A 21089-nucleotide genomic window follows, 5' to 3' on the forward strand; every position below is an offset into this window, starting at 1 on the left:
CCCCGGACTCAGGAGCCCCACAAGTGCCCCAAACCCTAGTAACTTCAATCTCATCTCTCGCCTCCAAATTCTGCGCCCTTAGAAAGCCAGCGCCTTCTTCTCGAGCCGGCGGTCCCAGGCGGCTTTCCGCCCTCTTCCAAGATGGCCGCCCCCGCCTCTGTGACAGGCCTGATCACGTGGACGCCGTCGCCTATGAGGTCGCCGCGGCTCCGGCCGCGATTGTCCCTTCCCGGGCCCCGTCCCGAGGAGGCGCCCGCCCTTGTCAACCAAAGCCTGAGCGATCATGGCAACGGGCTCTGGTGGGGAGCGCGTGGCCGCGGCGGCAGTTTGGTCGCGGGCCGGGACGGCCGAGCGGCGGCGGCGGCGGTGGCACTGGCGCTGGTACCGGCCCTGAGCGCCATGCGGCGGGGCAGCTCCGAGGGGGAGCTGGCGGCCGGCTGGGAGGCGGAGGCGGTGGCGGTGGCCGAAGCGCCGGCGGCGGCGGCGGAGCCGGTCGGCGTGGACTCGGGCGCGGCCGGGGAGCCGGAGCGCAAGGCGCCGGAGGAGCAGTCCAAGCAGCGGGCCCGGGCGCAGCCCCGCGCGACCGAGGAGGGGGACGCCCTGGTGGTCCCGCGGCCGCCGCCCACGCTGCCCCTGGCCAAGCCGCAGCCGGCTCGGGTGCGGGGCCTCTGCCCGCACCGTAAGCCCCGGAGCCAGGGCCGGGGCTGCCGGCGGAGCTCGGGCCACTCGGCGGACGAGTACTGCTCCCAGCGGCCGGTCACCGTGGACAGCTCCAAGGCCAGGACCTCCCTGGACGCCCTGAAGATCAGCATCCGCCAGCTCAAGTGGAAGGAGGTGAGGCCCGGTCCGGCCGCGTGGGCACGGCGGGAGGTTGGACAGTTCGTCCTCAGAGGACCCGTCACGGTCCAGGGCTAAGGGCTGAGGGCCGAGGGCTGAGCTCCTGCTGAGTACCAGGCTCCAAGTGCTCATCCTTCAAGGCCTAGCCGCCAAAGTCACTCCCCCCGAAGACTTTAAGCCGGCTCCGGGTCAAGTTAGTCCCTCCTTCCCCTGGCTCCCCTACACTACAGCTCTGGCTTCTAGCCATCAGCGCTCACCTGCCCCCAGACGCCAGCACTCCCCGACATTGTAGATCTTAGCTTCTGTGTCTGTCTCCTCCACCAGCTTTGGGTCCTCGGGGCCGGGACCCTCTCTTTCACTTCATTCAAGTTCTCATGGTCCAGCACTTCCTGTGCGGCGGTAAAGAGTTGGTACTTTGGAGGCAGACAGACTTAGGGTCTCAGCACACCCTGCCACTTAGGTATGTGACTTTGAGGAGCAAGTTGCTTCACGTCTTAAGCCTGTTCCCTCTCTGTGAAGTGAAGTGAATACTCTGTCTCCTATCGGCGTTAGAAGACTCTGCTTGTTGTAGCGTGGCACAAGTGTGCGATAAATGGTACCTCATCCTACCACCTTCTCCTCTCCCTCCATCGCTTTCACCGCCACCAGCATCATCATCAGGGCAGGACCTGCATTTTACATTCTAGGACTTGGCATATAGTGCGCGTCAGTAAGTGGTGGATGCAGGGGTGAGTGAAGGAATGGGTTATTCGTCCCTGAACCCATTTTAGACCTGGCGGGGGCTGGGATGCAGCACCAGTGACACAGAGGGGCGCCCGTTGCAGTTGGCTGACTGGGTACAGCCATTTGACTTTATTTTCAGCTTCTAAGGCTCTTTAACAGGGTTCCAGGAGTGGCGGATTGTAATTTAGGGGAGTCAAATCTGGAGACTTAGACTCAGATGGTCTGCTGATGGAGTGGGAATCTTCAGCAGGCAACATGAAGATTTGGGTACTTAGCTCTGTGCTTGGCTTATTGGCAGACATTCAGGAGTGGTTTTATGAAGTTGGAACACACAGAGAGATGGCCACAGAAAGGATTGATGAGGTCAGAAGATTGGCGTCCCAACAGGAAGGAGTCATGTAGTTCAGAGGGAAGTCAAGAATCAGGTGGGGGGCGCCTGGGTGGCTCAGTGGGTTAAAGCCTCTGCCTTCAGCTCAGGTCATGATCCCAGGGTCCTGGGATCGAGCCCCGCATCGGGCTCTCTGCTCATCAGGGAGCCTGCTTTCCTTCCTCTCTCTCTGCCTGCCTCTCTGCCTACTTGTGATCTCTGTCAAATAAATAAATAAAATCTTAAAAAAAAAAAAAAGAATCAGGTGGGTAGGGGTTAGCTACTGGGGGCATCTGACTTCCCATTCCCCACTCTACTAGTGTCAGGGTCCCCAGGCTTGGGGCTGGGGGTTCAGAGGACTTTCATGCCTAGGAAACCTGCAAGAAGGGCTCCCTTGTTCTGGGCAGGATCCCAGTTCTGGGCCAGAGATAAGAGGGCCAGAACAACATGGAATTGGAGAACTTGTCAATGCCGTAGTCCTAATGAAAAGAGAATCCAGGGACTGAAACCAGGCCACAAGAACCAGGCGAGGCTGACTGGCCCAAGGAGGGCCTGTGCTTAGCTTAGACCTGTGGGAGAGAGAGACATGAAGCTGACTAGATCTTGAGAGATGCAGCCAGAAGGACTCAGAAACCAGCAGGCATACGTGCCAGGTTCATGCACTCAGTCTGTGAGTGTTTGCTGTGGATGCTGGACCTTGGGAATCAAGGACCCTTAAGATGTAACCTCTGCCTCCAGAACATTATAGTTCAGTAGGGATAAAACACAAATAGAAAAACCCATTGCAGTGATTATAGCGCCTTTGCTCCTGCTTCCTGAAATGCTCTTTTCCTTGTTTGCATGGCTCACTCTGTCACTTTTGATGTCAGGGCAAATGCCACCTCCTCAGAGAAGCCTTCCCCTGTGATCCCTCCTCCAACCCTTACTCTTCTTTATTACTTTTATTTACGCACTAAACTCTACTCGACACTCTATTATGTGTTGTTGTTTATTACCTGTTTCCATCATTAGAATGTAAGCTCCATGCGGGCAGGGGCTTTGTTTTATTTACTGCTGTATCCTCAGGTGCTTGGCGCATAGTAGGTGTTCAATAAATACTTGTTGATTGGATGAACACATGATGTGATGCGTGTCTCCCTGTCCCTCCGTAGAGCTGTAGGTGCTGGGGGAGAAGAGGAAGGCCATACCAAGAAGAGCTTCCTGGAGGAGAGAGATGTAAGCTGAGTTCTGAGTGCCAAAAAGGAGTGGGAGTTAGGAAGGGGCTGTGGACTTCGGATCTCTGGTAGAGGGCATAGTACAGGCCCAGCTGAGGCACATTCGGGACTTTGCATGTAGTTCAGTATGGTGGGATGCGCATGTTTAATGGTCTTCGTTTATAGACTCTGCTTGTTTGGCAAGTGAGTTCAGCTCTTTAGGCCTCTTTGTCTGCCTGACTATCAAATGGGGATAAGTTGGGCGAGATAAGTGGTTCCTGGGCTCTCCTGTGACAGCCACATAATGGTCGTGTTCATCTACATGAGGCCCTTGCACGGGTGGACCCCGTGTACGGGGCAGTTTCCAGGGACCACCTGTAACTGCCCCCTCCACGCCAACCCTGCCTTTCTCTTCTCTCTCAGAGAGACACTGGCCTGCAGGTGGAGTTGCTCCTTCTGGTAGATTTTAAAACAAGTTCACTCACCACAATAGGACTTTACTATTCGACACGTGATTATTCACTTAATGTCACTCTTCCTTATGAGTCTGTGAGGTCCTGGTCCTCCTGGGAGGGCGGGAGTGGTGTTTGACTTGGCACACATTGTAGGTGTTCGATAAATATTCACCAAAGGATGCTACTTGTCGCAGAGCTTGTATTTCATCCTGATACCCTGGAATGTGGAGTTTCAAAAGTACTGGAGTGGGTAAACTTTAAGTTCCTTCCAGCTTTAAGCTATGACAATGGTATTTTTAGTACCTACTGTAAAATTGACCGTATGACTAGTAATGTATATAAAACAGGTACTAACAAAGTACAGACACTACCTCTCTAGGCCTCAGTTTCCCCATCTGTTATAGAGGTGATGGTGGACAAGATCACCTGTAACATTCGGCACTGATGTTCTAGGAGCAGACATATGTCCACTGGGAGCTGGGACACGAGGGGTTGAATGGTGTCCCTTGAATGCTGTGCTGTAGCGCTGGGATTTGGGACACCCACCCAGCTGGCTGGCTTTGGCAAGGGTGAGCGGGCAGTCCAGGCAGGAAATAAGGTCATGACACCAACCAGGTTAAAAGTATTTCCTTCGTGAGTGTACAGTGAGGGGCCACACCACATGGCCCACTTAGCTGGGCATCACGTAGCCAGCGTGTGAATTCAACATTTGCCTGGTTACAGGACACGGTCTCCCTTCCTCCTTCACTTTTCTTTATTACACATACATTTAACAACAATGATTGTGAATGTCAGTGACTATGATGAACCTTATATAACTCTTAGCCTGCACCAGGTACTCTTCTAAGTGCTTAATGTATCTATAGTGATCCGATTTTCCCAGCAACCCAATAAAGTGCCTCATTGTCTCTATTTTTCGGAAGAGGAAGTTGAAGTACACAGAGGGTAACTTATCCAAGGTCATGTGGCTGCTCAGTGGCGGAGCTAGCACTCGAAACAGACACTCCTTTGGAAACTAGCCTTCAGTTCTGGACACTTCTCACTGTTTCCTACTGGATCTCTGCAGCCCCTGGGTTGGAGTTACAGATCTAGATGCGAATGGGAATCACCCCTTGCCCTCCAGCAGCAGGGACATTAGGGCAGGTAAAGGCCATTCCACACAGAGTGGGGAAAAAAGGCAAGGAGCATGGATCAGCTTTTGTATGCAGAATGGGAAGATGGCCACATAGAGAGTATGTGGGAGAGCGGGAGGGATGAAGAAGGAGCCAGATCACGGAGGACGTTGGAGGCCACACCAAGAAGCTTGTGCTTCTGCCTGAATATGGTAACAGGATCTTTGCCATATATAGACTCAGCTTCTCTTGCCCACTCTCTCAGCCCCACGCCAACTCTCTGATGATTCTGTTTTTCAGTTCTAGCCAGTCTGGTCAGGTCTGCTCCAACTGTGTCTGAAGTGTTGAATTTGCCTCTCAAAGGAGAAGTCACAAATGTTAGCTCTGTGAACTTAATAGATAAGGCGAGAGTTTATTTGAGAATAGCAAAATCAGGTTTATGGAGTCACTACTGAAGCTGCCACATGAAAGAGACAGATGGTCCCTGGCTCACGGTAGATGTTCAGTAAATATTTGGGGACTTGTGTGGTCCTCTTCCAATTGTGTGAGTCTCTCTCCCCAATCCCCTGTGTATCCTCCTGCGGTTTTGACACCATCAGTAAAGAAACCTTAGGGGAAAGACACCAAGGAGAGCAGACGCCACCATTGTTACGAGCTGCCCTCCCTGGAGATGTAGGTTGTGTATACGCGCACAGTGGTGCCATGGACACCGGCTCGCTGACGGGAACGAGGGCGCTGAGAGATTCCACAGAAGGACCTTTGTTGGCAATAGCTTATGTAAGCGCCTGTCCCAAGATCTATTACAGTGGGAGCTCTTTGTTTCAGAGACCCCAAATCATGGGTTGTTTTCTGAACCTTATCCAACCTTCCTTCGAATATGTACACACTAATTATATTGTCCTAGTTATAGCTTATAGACTATTACCGTTTATTAAACATCTGTTACTGTTTACGAAATAGCTGTTGTGTGCCAGGCATTGTACTAGTGTCTTGTGCTCATTAAAAATTATCAGACATTTACTATGGATTGTTTTATGTAATCCTCACAGCAAACCCCCGAAGTAGATCCTATTATCACTTTCAGATTGCAGATGAGGAAACCGAGGCTTAGAAAGAGGTTGGTGCAGGGCTAGCCCAAGGCCACAGGTAACAAGCGGCAAAACCATCTAGGGCCTGTGCCTGGAACCAGCGTATAATCCTACACCATCTTCTTTGTAATTCTTGGCTAAAATCCACCCTGCCAGGGGTTACTCTATTATTAGTCCCAGCTAATGCTTGAAGACACTGAGGTGGACACAGCAACTAAGAAGGAGAGTCAGGGTTCAAACAGTGGTGTGTCTTGTTCCAAAGCACACCTGTCCGTGTGTTTTATAATTCTCCACCCGTTACCCTCCCGTTCGTCTGACTCATAACTCTCAAATGACAGTGGAGTCGCTCAGATCCAGGAGAGCAATATTGCAAGTAGGACTTAAAATAAAACACGTTGACATCTGTCTTTGGTGCCTGCACCTTCCAAATCCTGTCTGTTGCTGCCCACAGACTGAGAAGCCACTTGGGTGCCATTTGATTAGCTGAGTAGCCTGTCTCCTCTATGGAATGTGATCCTGCTCTATGAATCACCGTATCTCATTCCTTCTGGAAGAAGGTGGAGTATAAAATGAAAAACTAGACAGTTAGATCTTACCTCCCTTTCTCATCTCCGTGATGATCATTGCGATTTACATTCCATTTTTTGAAAACAGCATTGTATGTAAGAATTTATGTCCCATTCATCAAATGCTCTCCTTTCAATAGACATGTGGTTTTTCCTTTGCCCGTTGTGCTTGTCAGGCCGTAAAAATCACTCCTCACTACCGCTGCTGTTTGAACAACATGGTATGTGCAATAGCTTCACGAATCCACGCTAACACCTCAAACAGTCCTTCAAAGAACAAGTTCCAGGGGCTCATGTTCAAGTTCAGTGACGAGTACAAATTCAAATTTTGGGTTTTTTTTTTTTAGCTGATAATTGCTAGAGCTGTTTCCCGTGTTATGTAAATGTACCCTCTGTTGTAAATAGCCTCAGTTTTGATAGCCTTCTGGATTCTGGGTTTGTATCAGCAGACGTTGACTGCAAAAATTCAATCATACATATCCTTTTTCTTTTAATTCTGTTCTTTGAAAAGGACATATTATCGTAGTAATATCGTAGTAACTGCCCACTCGTTTAGTGCCTTCTCTAGAGGGGAAGTGTTGTGTCTTGGAGCTAGCACGGGCTTTGGATTCAAGACTGTTGAGTAAATCCCTGCTACTATTGACTAATGTGGCCCAACTGATCATGTACTAAATATAGAATCTGAGTCTTAATTTCTTTTTTTTTTATATATTTAGATTTTATTTATTTATTTGACAGACAAAGATCACAAGTAGGCAGAGAGGCAGGCAGAGAGAGAGAGAGATGGTTATCTCTCAGAGCAGAGAGCCTGATGCGGGGCTCGATCCCAGGACCCTGGGATCATGACCTGAGCTGAAGGCAGAGGCCCTAACCCACTGAGCCACCCAGGCACCCCCTGAGTCTTAATTTCTTGACCTGCAACAAGTCAAGTGACACCTACCTTGCAGAATTTTTGTGAGATTAAATAAGGGAATGTATGTAAATTGCCTTAACTCAATGCTTGACACACTGTCAGTAGTTAGTAAATGTTAGCCATCTTTCTTCCTTTGAGCAATTATAGACATTGGTTTTGATCTACTTTTGAAAACTAGAAAAAAACTACTGTAGATTTTACTCTGTGTATATAGGTTACTGGTAAACCAGAACATCTATGACCAGCTCATTGGAATCACTTCACAAATAATTTGAGACCAACTCTGTGCCAGACTATATTTGGGCTTTGGGATACAGCAAATAACAAAGCACACAGCTCTCTGAGGATAAGGAACAGTTACATTTTAAATGAATGTCAATGTGACGTAGTGTAGATTTAAAATTTTTAAAATAACACGGACTTAAACTTTTTGAACCAATTATACTTTGAAGGTTTTGTGAATTTAACTGAAAAATTTAAAGCCTCCATTTTGAACCTGGTGCCTTCCTCATACTTTGGTGTATTAATTATCAAATACATCACCGTGGGAAGCGTATTGTAGCTATTTGAGTTCACAGGGAGGACTGAGGTTGCGTGTGTGAATATACCCATTAGCTGGGTGGAAGAGACTTCCTGGGTTGATTTCTTTACTCCTGTCATCCCTACAGTACTACCCACTGACTCTGGAAAGACCGTAGCCCGATATGGGTTTGAGTCTTGACTCTGTGACCCTGGACGGACAACTTGCTTCCCCTCTCTGAGCCAAAGGTTCTTCATCTCTAGGAATGAGCATCCCATACTTGGTAGGGTTGTTAGGAGGGTTAAATCAGAAAATCTTTAAAGTACCTGGGTTTCCAGTAGGAATACCTGTTTGGCTTTCTTTCCCTCTAGTGAATTTCTGTGACATCTTCATTAAGTTTTATAACAAAAACTTGGAGGTGTGAACAGTCAAATAACCTTGCTTGCCCTTTCATTAGTTTTGAACTCCTCCCTTCCCGTGGTTGCTCCGCTACAGCCAAGTTAGGGCACTCAGATGCCTCTGGAAAGATTAGTGTTTGGTGGAGAGCAGTCATCATGTTTCTCCATCCCAGATGGACTCATATCTCTCCTTTCACATCACGTAAGTCGTGCCTTGCTGTAACAGCTGCCTCAGCTGCGATTTGTGTTTGTGTTTGTTTCCCTGGGTGTGTATGAACCATTATCTAGTAATTTTTAGAAATGCCTTTGTAAGTCCTAGCAGGCAGTTCTGATGACTCTTTCTCTAGCCCCATCTGCTTCTCTTGTCATCTGAATAAAACCTCCTCATTCTTCATGGAGCTGGAAGAATAGGGCAGTTTTTCTCCTGTGCCCGTCAGCCCTATTCGGTAGAATGTCACTTTTCCAAAAAGTCCTTCTGTCCATCTGCCTAGAACTCTTATGTAGAACAGTTTTCCTATTTTGTTCTTTATGCTCATAGGGAGATTTAATTTCTCTTTGTGTCAGAACTGTGGTTTATTGGGATCTAAAAAAGCAACACTGGTCATTTTTCTGGACATTAAGATTATTTATAAATAAATCTGTTCAACCTCCAAAAACAATGTGTGCTTATAAAAAATATGTACAGATCCCAAACCTCCACTCCTCACCCCATCCCCTTCCTTCTAACTCTTCTCCTTAAGAGGCAATGCCACTGTTACAGTTCGGTATGGATCTTTCCAGAATTTTGTCTTATTCCTGCATGTGTCGGGATCACTAAATTGTGCTCTAGTAACAAGCAACCACAGTGTGTCAGTGGCTTACTAACAACAGAAGTTTATTTCTTGCTCCCACTCAGGGATTCAGTGCAGGTTGGTGGAGAGGGAGGATGGGGGCTCGCATTTTGGTTATTCAGAGCCCCGTGCTTCCAGCTCGACGCCTGCTCCTCTGAGTCACCGAAGGGAAGAGAATGTGCACACTGTGCGCTGACTTGTAAGACTTTTCCCCAGAAGTGGCCGTGCTCACCTATCATTCAGCAAAGCGTTACATGGCATGGCTAACTTCCCATGGCTTGGGGATGTGCAGTCCTACCATGGTGGCATAAAGAGGATAATCAGAATATCGGTGAGTGGTGCTAATGACCATCGCAATAGGAATCATATGTAGAGATGCAAGAGTTACATATCGAATATATAAATTTAAACATACATGATTTTAAAATGCTGCAGTCAAACAATATGTATAGTGTTTGGCAACTGCTTTTTTAGCATGGACATCTTTCTCTGTTAGTAGTGTAGGTTCATTTCATGTTAACAATCTAATAGTCCACTTTATGGATATACCATCATAAAATTTATTGATGGATATTGTGTCCACACTTTCCCCATGCAATCACGAAGAAAGGCACAGGGGACATTGCTGTTCAGACAATTTTTTTAAAAGATTTTATTTATTTATTTGACAGACAGAGATCACAAGTAGGCAGAGAGGCAGGCAGAGGGAGAGGGAGAAGCAGGCTCCCTGCTGAGCGGAGAGCCTGATGCAGGGCTCGATCCCAGGACCCTGGGATCATGACCTGAGCTGAAGGCAGAGGCTTTAACCCACTGAGCCTCCCAGGCGCCCCTGCTCAGACAACTTAAGTGTTTATTTGTACAAATACTTCCGTAGGATAAATTCCTAGGAGTTGTTGGGTCAGACGGTGTAGGCACTTTGTGTTTTGATGGTTATCGTCAAATGCCACCAGCAATGTTGAGAGTGCCTGTCTTGTCATCTCCTGCAATGCCGTCTCCTATTAATCTTCTAAATCTGAGCCCAGTCGATGGGTAAAAATGCGGTCTTCTGATTCACATTTCTCTACTTGTCAGTGAGGCTGGGTTTTCCGTATACTTACCAGTCCTGTGTACTACTTCCTCTGTGGAATGCCTAAATGTATTCTTTGTTCATTTATCTTCCTAGTCATTTATGATATTGATGTTTTTCTTATTGGTTTACAAATATTACAGATAATTACTTTTGGTTTCATATACATGGTAAGTCTTTCCCCTGTTGATTATTTAAACATCTAATAGATAATCATTTGCCTTGCATAATCTACCTTATTCTAATTAAAAATTTTCTCCTTCCTATTCACTAAAAGCAGTCCTTTCTTATTGTTGACTTGTTGGCCCAAGAGGGTAGAAAACACACAGAATTCTATCTTCAGATGCTATTAAACTTAATGGATTAACAGGCTGTGTGGACAACCTTAGAGTCTTAGATTTCTGTGGAGCGAGATGGGTTTTTTCTTTTTCTTAGAGAGGGAAGGGGGAAGGGGCAGAGGAAGAGAGAGAATCTTTTTTTTTTTAAAGATTTTATTTATTTATTTGTCAGAGAGAGATCACAAGTAGGCAGAGAGGCAGGGAGAGAGAGAGGAGGAAGCAGGCTCCCTGTTGAGCAGAGAGCCCGATGTGGGGCTCGATCCCAGGACCCTGGGATCATGACCCGAGCTGAAGGCAGAGGCTTTAACCCACTGAGCCACCCAGGTGCCGGAAGAGAAAGAATCTTAAGCAGACTCCACGCCCAGTGCAGAGCCCAACGTGGGGCTCCATCTCAGGACTCAGATCATGACCTGAGCCCAAATCAACTGAGCCACCCAGACACCCCACAGCTAGATGTTTTATATGGAGCTTTTACATACATTTATCTAATTGACTTGAACTTTATGCAGAGTGTGGTAGACTTCCTTACTTCTGTTTGGTAGTTGTCAGTAGGGAATGGAGTTAGATTTGGGTTTGACTCCCAGTATTTATTAGTTCTGACACAGGGAGCATCATACTTGTCTCATAGGATGCTTGTCCCATTTGAATAGCATATGTTTGATAGCCTATATAACCTGCCTGCCAGAGCCTCCACACACTAAGTCCTGGTTCCGGTTCAGCTCTCCCACCCTTCCGAGGTGTCAGGTGACATACAGCTGAGAACTTGACGCTGGGTCTCCTGGCTCTCAAGCTGGGTCTTGTTCCAATGACCACATTGCCCATCTAAATTGAGTATGATTTCCCAGCCTGCCTAGAATTGAGTAAGACCATTGGAAATTACTTAATACCTAAGTCATCAGTACAGGACTGGGCTTTGAGCCTGGCTGTTAGTTTCATTTAAAAAGCACATTATTGGGGCACCTGGGTGGCTCAGTAGGTTAAGCCTCTGCCTTCATCTCAGGTCACGATCTCAGGGTCTTGGGATTGAGCCCCGCATCAGGCTCCCTGCTTAGCAGGGAGTCTGCCTCCCCCTCTGTCTCTCTGCCTGCCTCTCTGCCTACTTGTGATCTTTCTCTGTCAAATAAATAAAATCTTTTTAAAAAAATTTTAAAAAGCACATTGTTTAAAATATTAAAAATTTGGAAAAAATTTTGAAAAAAATTTATAATCCTACCAGAGATGCAATGACTCTTTTCATTTTGAAGCATTTCGTTCCAGCATTTCTTCAGCATAAATTTCAGCTAATGTGGTTAATGTCAATGTTTTACAAAGCTGATACAGTGTTACTCTGTTAACATTAATGCCCATATTATAATTTAGACATTTTCCTAGGTTATAAAAACTTTCAGAAATGTCATCTTAATTGTTAAAAAAAATCTCATCCAGTGATATTGATTCATTTATTAATTTTGATGTTAGTAAATGTTGAGACTGATTGCTCTGTGCAAAAATTTTCTGGAGTCCTTTCCCCTACATTTTAAATTATTTTCTTAAACTTTTGAGAAGTGAAATATTTGGGTGAAAGGACGTTTATCTTTTCAGTCTTCTGGAACGTATCACTAATTTTCTTTCCAAGAATTGTAGCAGTTTTCTACTTAACAGTATATGAGAGTATACTGTTTTGAAAGATGTAATGACAAATATTGGAGAGGACAGCGAACTAGGTGAATCTTTCCTCTATCTTTGCCAAACCTAGTTCTGATAATTGTTCCTAGTTCAGGGCAGGGCATTTTGATAGGGCTGTTTTTGTGTAGCTATTATGTCTAAATTGAAAATAGCCACATCTTGGGCCACCTGGGTGGCTCAGTTGGTTAAGCAACTGCCTTCGGCTCAGGTCATGATCCCGGAGTCCCAGGATTGAGTCCTACGTCGGGCTCCCAGCTCCATGGGGAGTCTGCTTCTCCCTCTGACCTTCTCCTCTCTCATTCTCTCTTTCACTCTCTCAAATAAATAAATAAAATTTTAGAAAAAAAGAAAGAAAGAAAATAGCCACATCAGAATGTGGCTTTACCACTTTTAAATTTTCAAGTAATTTACTCAGTGGACATGCTTGATTTTCTCTCTACTTTTGACCCTTTCCCCTCATCTGGCTCCTGGATCGTCTTCCCATGGGTTAAGGTTTAAGCATTTCACATACAGTTGGGTAATGGAACTGTGGAAAGTTTCAATAGATTATTTCTTTGTCTCTTAGGTTTTGTCAAAGTATCTCTGGTATGGAATAAAAAAGAACACATTAAAGGTTGTATTTAAATGTCATGTGCCATCATTAGTCATTTGGGGAATGAAAATCAAAACCCCAGTGAAATATACTTTGTACCTACTAGGATGTCTGAAAAAGCAAATCATCAGTGTTGGTGAGGATGTGGAGAAATTGGGGCCCTCATACGCTCTTGGTGGGAATGGAAAACGGTGCAGCCATTTGACAAACAGTTTGGCAGGTCCTCAAAATGTTAAAGATGGAATTGCTACATCTCAGTTGTTTACTCCTGAGAGAAACGAACATGTATGTTCACTAAAAGACACTATGCTAAGTTCATAGTAGCATTATCCACAATAGGCAAAAAGCAGAAACCACCAAATGTCCATGAGCTGCTGCGTAAACCCAGTGTGGTCTGTCCACACGGTGGAATGTAATTTGGCCATTAAAAGGAGTGCACTGATACACGCCACAACATGGATGGGCCTTGAGAACATCTTCGGTGGAAGAAACCAGCCACAGACAACCGCACGTGTTGTGATTCCATTTATATGAAACACTCAGAATAGAGAAATCTGTATGGAGAAAGTAGGTTAGTGGTTGCCTACGGTTTGGGGAGGCTTTTGTGGGGGAAGTTGGGAGCGACAGCTAGTACAGGATTTCCCTTTGGGGTGACGGAAATGTCTCAGTATCGGTTGTGGTGATGGTTGCACAACTCCGTGACTGCGCTACACAAAGCTGAGCTGCTCACTTGACATGGGCGAATCGTGTGGTATGTGAACTGTGTTTCGGTAAAGATGTTGGGAAAAGTACACGTGCTTATCCCGTCCTCGTCATTGAACAGTGCTTGGCTCCCAGGTAGCCATTGTAAATATGCCTCAGGAACGCAGGTCGGCCCGGGGCTTGCTGTTGTCGTTCCGCATCGCCGTGTGGCCTGTTACTGGTATGTCGACTTTTTGGACATCGCATGAAGTGGACTCTGTCCTGGGGGCAGAGAGTAGTGGCAGCTGTAACGCCACCCCACACTTTCATTCTAAGAGTGAGTTTTGTTTTTTGTGGGGTAGATTTGAGTATTTGCCTCAAGAATAAAGTTCAGACTCCTTAAAAGATCCATATGAAGACTTCCATGACCTGAGATGCAGGGTAGCATGGACTTTGGAACCACCCAGACACGGGTTTGAAATAACTCACTGTGTAACCGTGGGGACATTTTGCTCTGGACCTCAGTTTCTTTATTTATAGAATGGGCGTGATCCAATGGTACCTCATGGAGTTGTTTGTTGCCAGCATTAAAAAATATAATCCGTGTATTCAGTCTATGACACCGGGTATACAGTAAAGACTCAGGTGAATATTTTTTAGTAATATCTCACACCAAACTTCTCTATATTTCACACATCCCATGCCTTGCACTTTATCTGCTACTAACACTGCACTGTAGGGGGTCTCTTGAGCCTTCTTGCTGTGCCATTCCCCTTTACCGTGGTCATGTTTTACCTTTTCCTTAGAATCTGCCCTTCCTTGGGGCGCCTGGGTGGCTCAGTGGGTTAAGCCGCTGCCTTCAGCTCAGGTCATGATCCCAGGGTCCTGGGATCGAGTCCCGCATCGGGCTCTCTGCTCAGCAGGGAGCCTGCTTCCTCCTCTCTCTCTCTGCCTGCCTCTCTGCCTCCTTGTGGTCTCTGTCTGTCAAATAAATAAATAAAATCTTTAAAAAAAAAAAAGAATCTGCCCTTCCTTTCTTTGGCTGACTCATACCCATCCTTCAAGGCTCAGCTCATGCCGCCTCTTTTCCATAAGTCTTCCTGACCCCCTCCACTCCCACACACCCTAGTCCAGGCTAAGTACCCTTGCTTACTCACTCATGGGGCTTTACATGGATCTCAATTTCATTAGTTTTTTCAAAGAAGCAACTTTTGGTTTATTGATAATCTCCATTCTATTTTTATCTTCTGTGTCATGGCTTTCTGCTCTTCATGATTTCCTTTCTTCTACTTTTGAGGTTGATTATGTTGTTCTATTTCTGACATTAAGTTAGATGCTTCGCCTATCTCTTTTCTAAGAAGACTACAGATTTGGGGCACCTTGGTGGCTCAGTCAGTAGAGCACGAGATTCTTGCTCTTTGGGGGCATGAGTTCAAGCCCCATCTTGGGCATAAAGTTTACCTAAAAAAACAAAAACAAAAACAAAAAACCCAAAAAACAAACAAACAACTACAAACTTGCCTCTAAGTACCACTTTGGCTGCACCCACAGTTTTGGTATGTAGCATTAAAAAAAAAATCACCTTTTAGTTCTATGTATTTTACATTTTTGTGAAGATTTTTTCTTTGGCCTGTGAGTTATTTAGCTTTGTGGTGTTTTAAGGGTTTCTAAACTTATGAGATTATTTCTGCTTATCTTTTTACTATTAATTTCTATCTTAATAGCACGGTGGCTAAAGGATGTTCTTTCTTTCCTTACTTTCTCTTGTTCTCTCTCCTTACTTGCTTTTTTTAGGTTTTCCAGTTTTGGCTTAACAGCCTTATAAATGGTCATGTTCTATTTGTTTTTGAAAAGAATCCATATCCTCTAGTTATTGAATGCAGTATTTTACGAATGTATATCAGATTAGCTTGTGGATTGCATTATACAAATTTTATAACCCTGATAATTTTGTCTGACCATGGAAGAGTTTTATTAGTATTTCCCTCTATGATTATGGATTTCATATATTTTTTAGTTGACTTTTCCTTTTCCCATTTCCCCCTGTACTAGTCTGGAAGTTAGACATCTTATTTTTTTCTTCTAGTGGTAATCCTAGAAAATTTAATATGTGTATAACTAACTTCACAAAGTCTAAAGTTAGTGTCTTTACTCTCCTCTTAACAACATAAGGATCTTAGGATATTTCGTTTTGGTCACATCCCTCCTGACTTACCTGCTTTTGTTGTCCAATGTATTAGTTCTCTCTTACTTTATCCTTTTTTGAAATTTACAAATTAGACATTATTATTAGTTTCTACAAAGCCTTGGTGTATTTTAGATTTGCCCATGTTTGCCATTTGCTTTGTTTATTACACTTCACATCTCGGACTTTCCTTCTAGGATCGTTTTCTCTCTCCTGAAAGTAATCTCTTAGAAGTTCCTTTGGCAAGGGGCTAATTGTAATAAACTCTGTCAGTTTCTGTTTGTCCAAAATTACCTTAAATTACCTTCCTTTTGCCTTCATTCTTGAAAGATAGTGTTGCTGCACATATAGTGCTAAGGTGATATTATGTGATCTCAGCACTTTGAGAACATGCCACTCACTGTTTACTCACTTCTGTTTTTACTACTGAGAGGTCAGTTCTCCGTTGGCTTTTTTTCTTTTGCTGGTAAAGTGTCTTTTTTTCCTTCGGGCTGCTTTTAAAATCTTTTCTTTGTCTTCGATGTTTTCCGTGTCATTATGACTTCCTGGGTGAGAGTTTCTTTCTATTTATTCTGCTTGAGATTTGTTGGGACTCTTGTCTCTGAGGTTTGCTGTCTTTTATCAATTCTGGGAAATTCTCATCTGTTTTATCCTTCAATATTGTCTCTTACCCATTGTTTTGCTTCTCTCTTTCTGGGATTTTGATTTAGATATTTCTAGACCTTTCTTTTTTGACAGTAAGCTCATGTTCCTTGGGACTTTAATCTCTGATAATTCTCTGAGACCTGAATTTAAAGAGAGGATTTTCATCTTGTGCCAGTGGCTCAGAGGGCTCCATTAACCTAGAGCACTGAAAACTAAATTTTTGATCTTAGGCTTTTTAGATTATAGGCACAGTGTAAATTTGGCTCTAGACTTGCATGTGTTATGGTTAGGCATTCCAAAGGAAGGCTCTTTTCCCCTTCCCTGAGCAACTTTTCTTCTGGTTCGCCCCTGAGGATGTGACCTTGCAGAGGGCCTGGCTTGATCTGGGAGTTTCTAATCTGATGCTTGCCTTCCAGAAGCACTCTGGGGCCAGACCATTCCCTGTGTACAGGGGGAAAGGTGATTTACACCTGCCTTTGAAAAACATCCCTCTGGACAATGGATCAGAGCTCCAGAGTGGAGACAAAGACAAGTTAGGATGCTGTCTTATACCTCAGGAGAGGCGATGCTACCTGAGACAGGATCAGGGTGGGTGGGCAAGGCTATTGATTGAGATGGTCTGTCTCTTCCCCCTAGTCTGTAGGAAAATCCAGTAGCAGCGAGCTTGTCTTATTCATCTTTGAGTTCTTCAGTGCCTGGCACAGAGAAGGCATTCGGCAAATGTTAACTGAATTGAACTGTGTAATCAGTAATGGTTCTAGTGCTGTGTTTTTGGACTACCTTCAAAGAGACTATTTTCTTTAAAGGGAAGTGACATAAATGATTCCAGGCAGTGAACTCACCCTGTCGCTGGCATTGCGAAGCTCAAGCCAGAAATAGAGAACCAGCTGTTTGTAAGCCCGTGCGAGTCTTCAGTTTTGGCTGGGTTTACTTTCCATGATAACAGAGCTTTCTTTAGCCTGTGCACTTGGTCCTTTCTTAAGGAACCTCGGGCTCTATTTGAAGGCCTTGCCATCTTACTGGATTTTATGACACTTTCTCAGAAATTACTAAACTTTATGACTGTCTAGACAGTTTGCAAAGATGTTCCTTTAATGGTTTGTGATAGCTGTGAAAACTTCTTACTCTTAAGACTTCTCAGAAAAGGGGTGCCTGGGTGGCTCAGTGGGTTAGAGCCTCTGCCTTCGGCTCAGGTCATGATCCCAGGGTTGTGGGATTGAGTCCCATGTCGGGCCCTCTGCTCAGCAGGGAGCCTGCTTCCTCCTCACTCTCTCTGCCTACTTGTGATCTCTGTCTGTCAAATAAATAAACAAAATCTTAAAAAAAAAAGTCTTCTCAGAAAAAATATTCTATGTCTAGGGAACAGAGAGAGAGGAGAATGGTCCCCTCTGGGTGACAGGTTAATGAGCTTCAGCTGGTCACTGAGGAGGGTTGTTTAAGATTTATGCAATACTATTCCATTAGAATGTGCAGACGTATTTCTAGGAAGTACAGTGAAATAGAGTATATATACATGATTTTAAATCCTGTGGCCTTGAAGTCATCCATTATTCATTCAACAAATACATGTTGTATGTCCACCATGCCCCAAGGTCTGTTCAAGGCAGTGGCAACAGAGACACAGTTAGGGGTGCTTGGGTGGCTCAGTTGGTTAAATGTCTGACTCTTGATCTCAGCTCAGGTCTTGATCTCACGATCGTGAGTTCAAGCCCTGTGGGGGGCTCCATGCTGGGTGTAGAGCCTACTTAAAAAATGGTGGGGGGGCACCTGGGTAGCTTAATCTGTTGAGTATCAGACTCTTGATTTGCGCTCAGGTAATGATCTCAGGGTTGTGAGATCGGGCCCGCGTTGAGCGCTCTCTTGGGCTCTAAAAAAAAGAAAGACACAACCAGACACCATCCCTGTCCTTGAACAGGGCCGCTACTGGCCTATACCATCCTTTTGTGTGAATGAGAACAAGGTGCCTCCTCCTCAAGGAAAAAAATACTAAATTAGTCAGTGTATTAATTATATCTCAATAATGAATTTGTTAAAGCAAGTGGATTATTGATGATAAATGAGTATTAGTTACTAGATAATATTTACATGGTATTATAATGAAATCCTTGTTGATTTCAGCTTAAAATTCAGAAATATACTGGCATAAGAAACAAACACCAGCTGAATTGAACTGCAATATGGTTTAACTAGTGCATTAATACCAATGAGGAATTGTTCAAAAAAATGAAAAGTACTCATCAATTATACATCAGATATAAAAGCAGATCTGATTTAGAAACATAGTCTGTTTTAGATGTTATTAGATCAACAGTGTTTGGGGCACTTGGATGGCCCAGTCAGTTAAGTGTCCGCCTTCAGCTCGGGTCATGATCCCAGGGTCCTGGGATCGAACCCAGAATTGGGCTCCCTGCTCAGCGGGGAGTCTGCTTCTCCCTCTTCCTCTGCTGCTCCCCCTGCTTGTAATCTCTCTCTCTGTCAAATAAATAAATAAATAAATAAAATCTTAAAAAAAAAAATCAACAGTCTTTTGATAGTGCGATTTGTCAAAGGGGAACAATACATATTTCCTTGTTAAAACAAGACACTTGAGTACCATTTGCCAGGAGATTCTCATCATAAATATAAAATTCCCAAATAAAATCATCTGATGTTTGTTTATTGAACCAGAATATTTTTGAACTCCCAGTTTAGATCAGTAAGTGTTTTTCCTATGGTAACATGTAAATATTACATAATAACTAATACTTGTATGAATAAGTCATTTGTTATAGAGTTAAAAAATATAAATGTACGGATTATAAATATATGGAAAGTGTTCAAAATACGAAAGATGCCCGCATGTGACCAGCTTCATAGCAGCCTTGTGCATGACCTAAAGAAAACCACCGGTGGTGGCCTTGGGGGCCCCCGTCTCAGGGGAACAGACACAGCTGACGAGTCCGGTGTGAGATGCTAAGCATTCTGTTGACAGTTACGTAGGAAGTGTGGTGGAGACTGAGGGAGGCGAAATGAGGTCAACCTGCAGGTTTTGGCAAAAGCTTTTGTGTGTCAGAGGCACTCAGGGAAATAAGAGTCCGTCTTCTTGACATACTTTGGTTGTTAAGTAGCCGCTAATCCTTCTTTCTGGGTTCCAGCTACTTTCCGGATAAATGAGATAGCGGGTTTCCAGATTGGTGAGGTGTTGCTATTTTTGATAGTCTGTGTTGACCTTCTCTCCTGCCACCCACATCCGTCCTCCTCTGTCCTCAGGTCTCTTCCGTCATAGCACCAGTCAGCATCACTGTCATGGCTTGCTTCATTTTCTCTTTTTCCCACCAGATTTTCAGTTCACCTCGTGCAAGGACCACACAGGTCTTGGTGACGATTGTTTATTATCAGATCGTCACCCTCCAGCGCACAAGGCCTGGCTCCCTAGGGAGCAGGCCCTTCACAGCTATTGGCTGAAATGACTTTTTCATTCATTCCTCAGACATTGCGCTGCAGACTGCACTGAGCACTAGGCCAACAAGGAAATGCCCCCCGTGGCTCCCTCCCTGCAGGCAGCTCACTCTCTAGTTATTACCGCGCCCTGCACGAGGAGGCGCAGTGGTAAGGGACTCAGAAGCGGCACTCAGGAGCCTCCTAGGGAGGAAGACAGGGCTGAGCAAGTGTTCCAGTGTTCACACTCGGCGCAGCAAGTCAAGACAGGGCGGCGAGCCGGCACACAGGAAACTTGGGAGGACTGCAAACCTTGTCCTGCAGCTGCGACATCGAATTTGAGGAAGGGACAGTGAGGGATGATGCCACCTGCCTGAGAGGTGGGCAGGGGCCAAGACATGAAGGTCCCAACTGCAAGGTGAGAGCTCTGCGGAACCCCTGGGTGGTTGTAAACAGGTGTGCATGCGTGTGTGTGTGTGTGTGTGTGTGTGTGTGAGACAGAAATCACCTCCGTATGTTGGAAAGATCTCTCTGACTGTGATGTGCAAGCTGTATGGAGGGCTTGGAGGCGGGGTGAACCAGAGGTGGGGAAAGCCTCCTTGAGGGCAGGGAGAGTGGCTTCCCGGTCAGTCTGTGGCATGTTGCAAGTGCTCAGAGGTGGTACTTGGTGACCGAGTCCAGCTGCAGAAACCAGCAGGGTAGGACCACAGACCCTCCTCGCAGAAGGGCGGCAGAGTCCCTCCTGTCACTTAACAGAGCTGCCCGGCCACCCTCTGAGGCAAGGAGGCTACATCCCTTTGCTCTGCTTTACAGGTGAGGTAACTGAGGCTGGGCTGGCCAGAGGACTCAAGCTCGGGTCTCCGTCAATGCCAAGCCAAGTGTACTCTCCTCCATCGGTCCCATGTCGGGGGAGGAGTGGGAGCCACGCCAGGGAGAACTGGCTGGCTGGTGTCACTTATTCCCAGGGACCACTGTCTTCCTTTCTGGTGATGGAGGGGCCTCTGCTTTCCAGCGCTGGAGTCCCCCAGGCAGTGGTGCCCCCTTCCCTGTGTCTCCTTCCTGGCAGAAGGAGATGGCGGCCCAGGGGGTGGCTGAAAGCTTCACCAAAGCAGTGGGGAGAGATTAGTGGGCCCCTGGCACTCTCATCACGTGGGTATGACGCTGCTATTTAATAAAGGCCTCAGTGCCTGAAGGGCCATTAAGTAACCAATGATATATTTCAACCTCATTGAGGAGGAAGAGGGCAGAGTTAAATCAAATTCAGACCATGTGGAAATAAAAGAATAAAAAGGCTATTCATATGCATGGCCCTCCTCCTGAGGGGAAAAAGAAGGGAACAGGGCAGCCAGGGTCGGCTCTGAGCCAGACTCTGGTTAGGAGCTTGGGCATGGGCGCCACTGACCAGTAGAGACGGTGCTGTGTGTCTGGTAGGCAAGGAAGAAAATGGAATGTAGGGGACACCAGCCACAGAGAGGTGGAGCCAGAGTCTCAACGCTGG

General features: G+C 45.7%; 1 protein-coding gene across 3 annotated transcripts in view; it reads left to right on the top strand.

Moving 5' to 3' along the window:
- Positions 1 to 226: 226 nt before the first annotated feature.
- The window catches only part of TTLL11 (tubulin tyrosine ligase like 11), a 221181-nt gene continuing 200318 nt past the window's right edge, over positions 227 to 21089 (top strand). Inside the window, exon 1 of one of the 3 annotated variants that reach the window (XM_046023174.1) lies at positions 227 to 834. In XM_046023174.1, the coding sequence (XP_045879130.1) occupies positions 400 to 834 (435 nt within the window). In that variant the 5' untranslated portion in view covers positions 227 to 399. Of the gene's footprint in view, positions 835 to 8328; positions 8375 to 21089 lie in introns of those variants that run through there. The other 2 variants (XM_046023178.1, XM_046023175.1) reach the window with 2 other exon arrangements.

This window comes from Meles meles, chromosome 11 (genome assembly GCF_922984935.1).
Source record: "Meles meles chromosome 11, mMelMel3.1 paternal haplotype, whole genome shotgun sequence".
Classification (NCBI taxonomy): Eukaryota; Metazoa; Chordata; class Mammalia; order Carnivora; family Mustelidae; genus Meles; species Meles meles.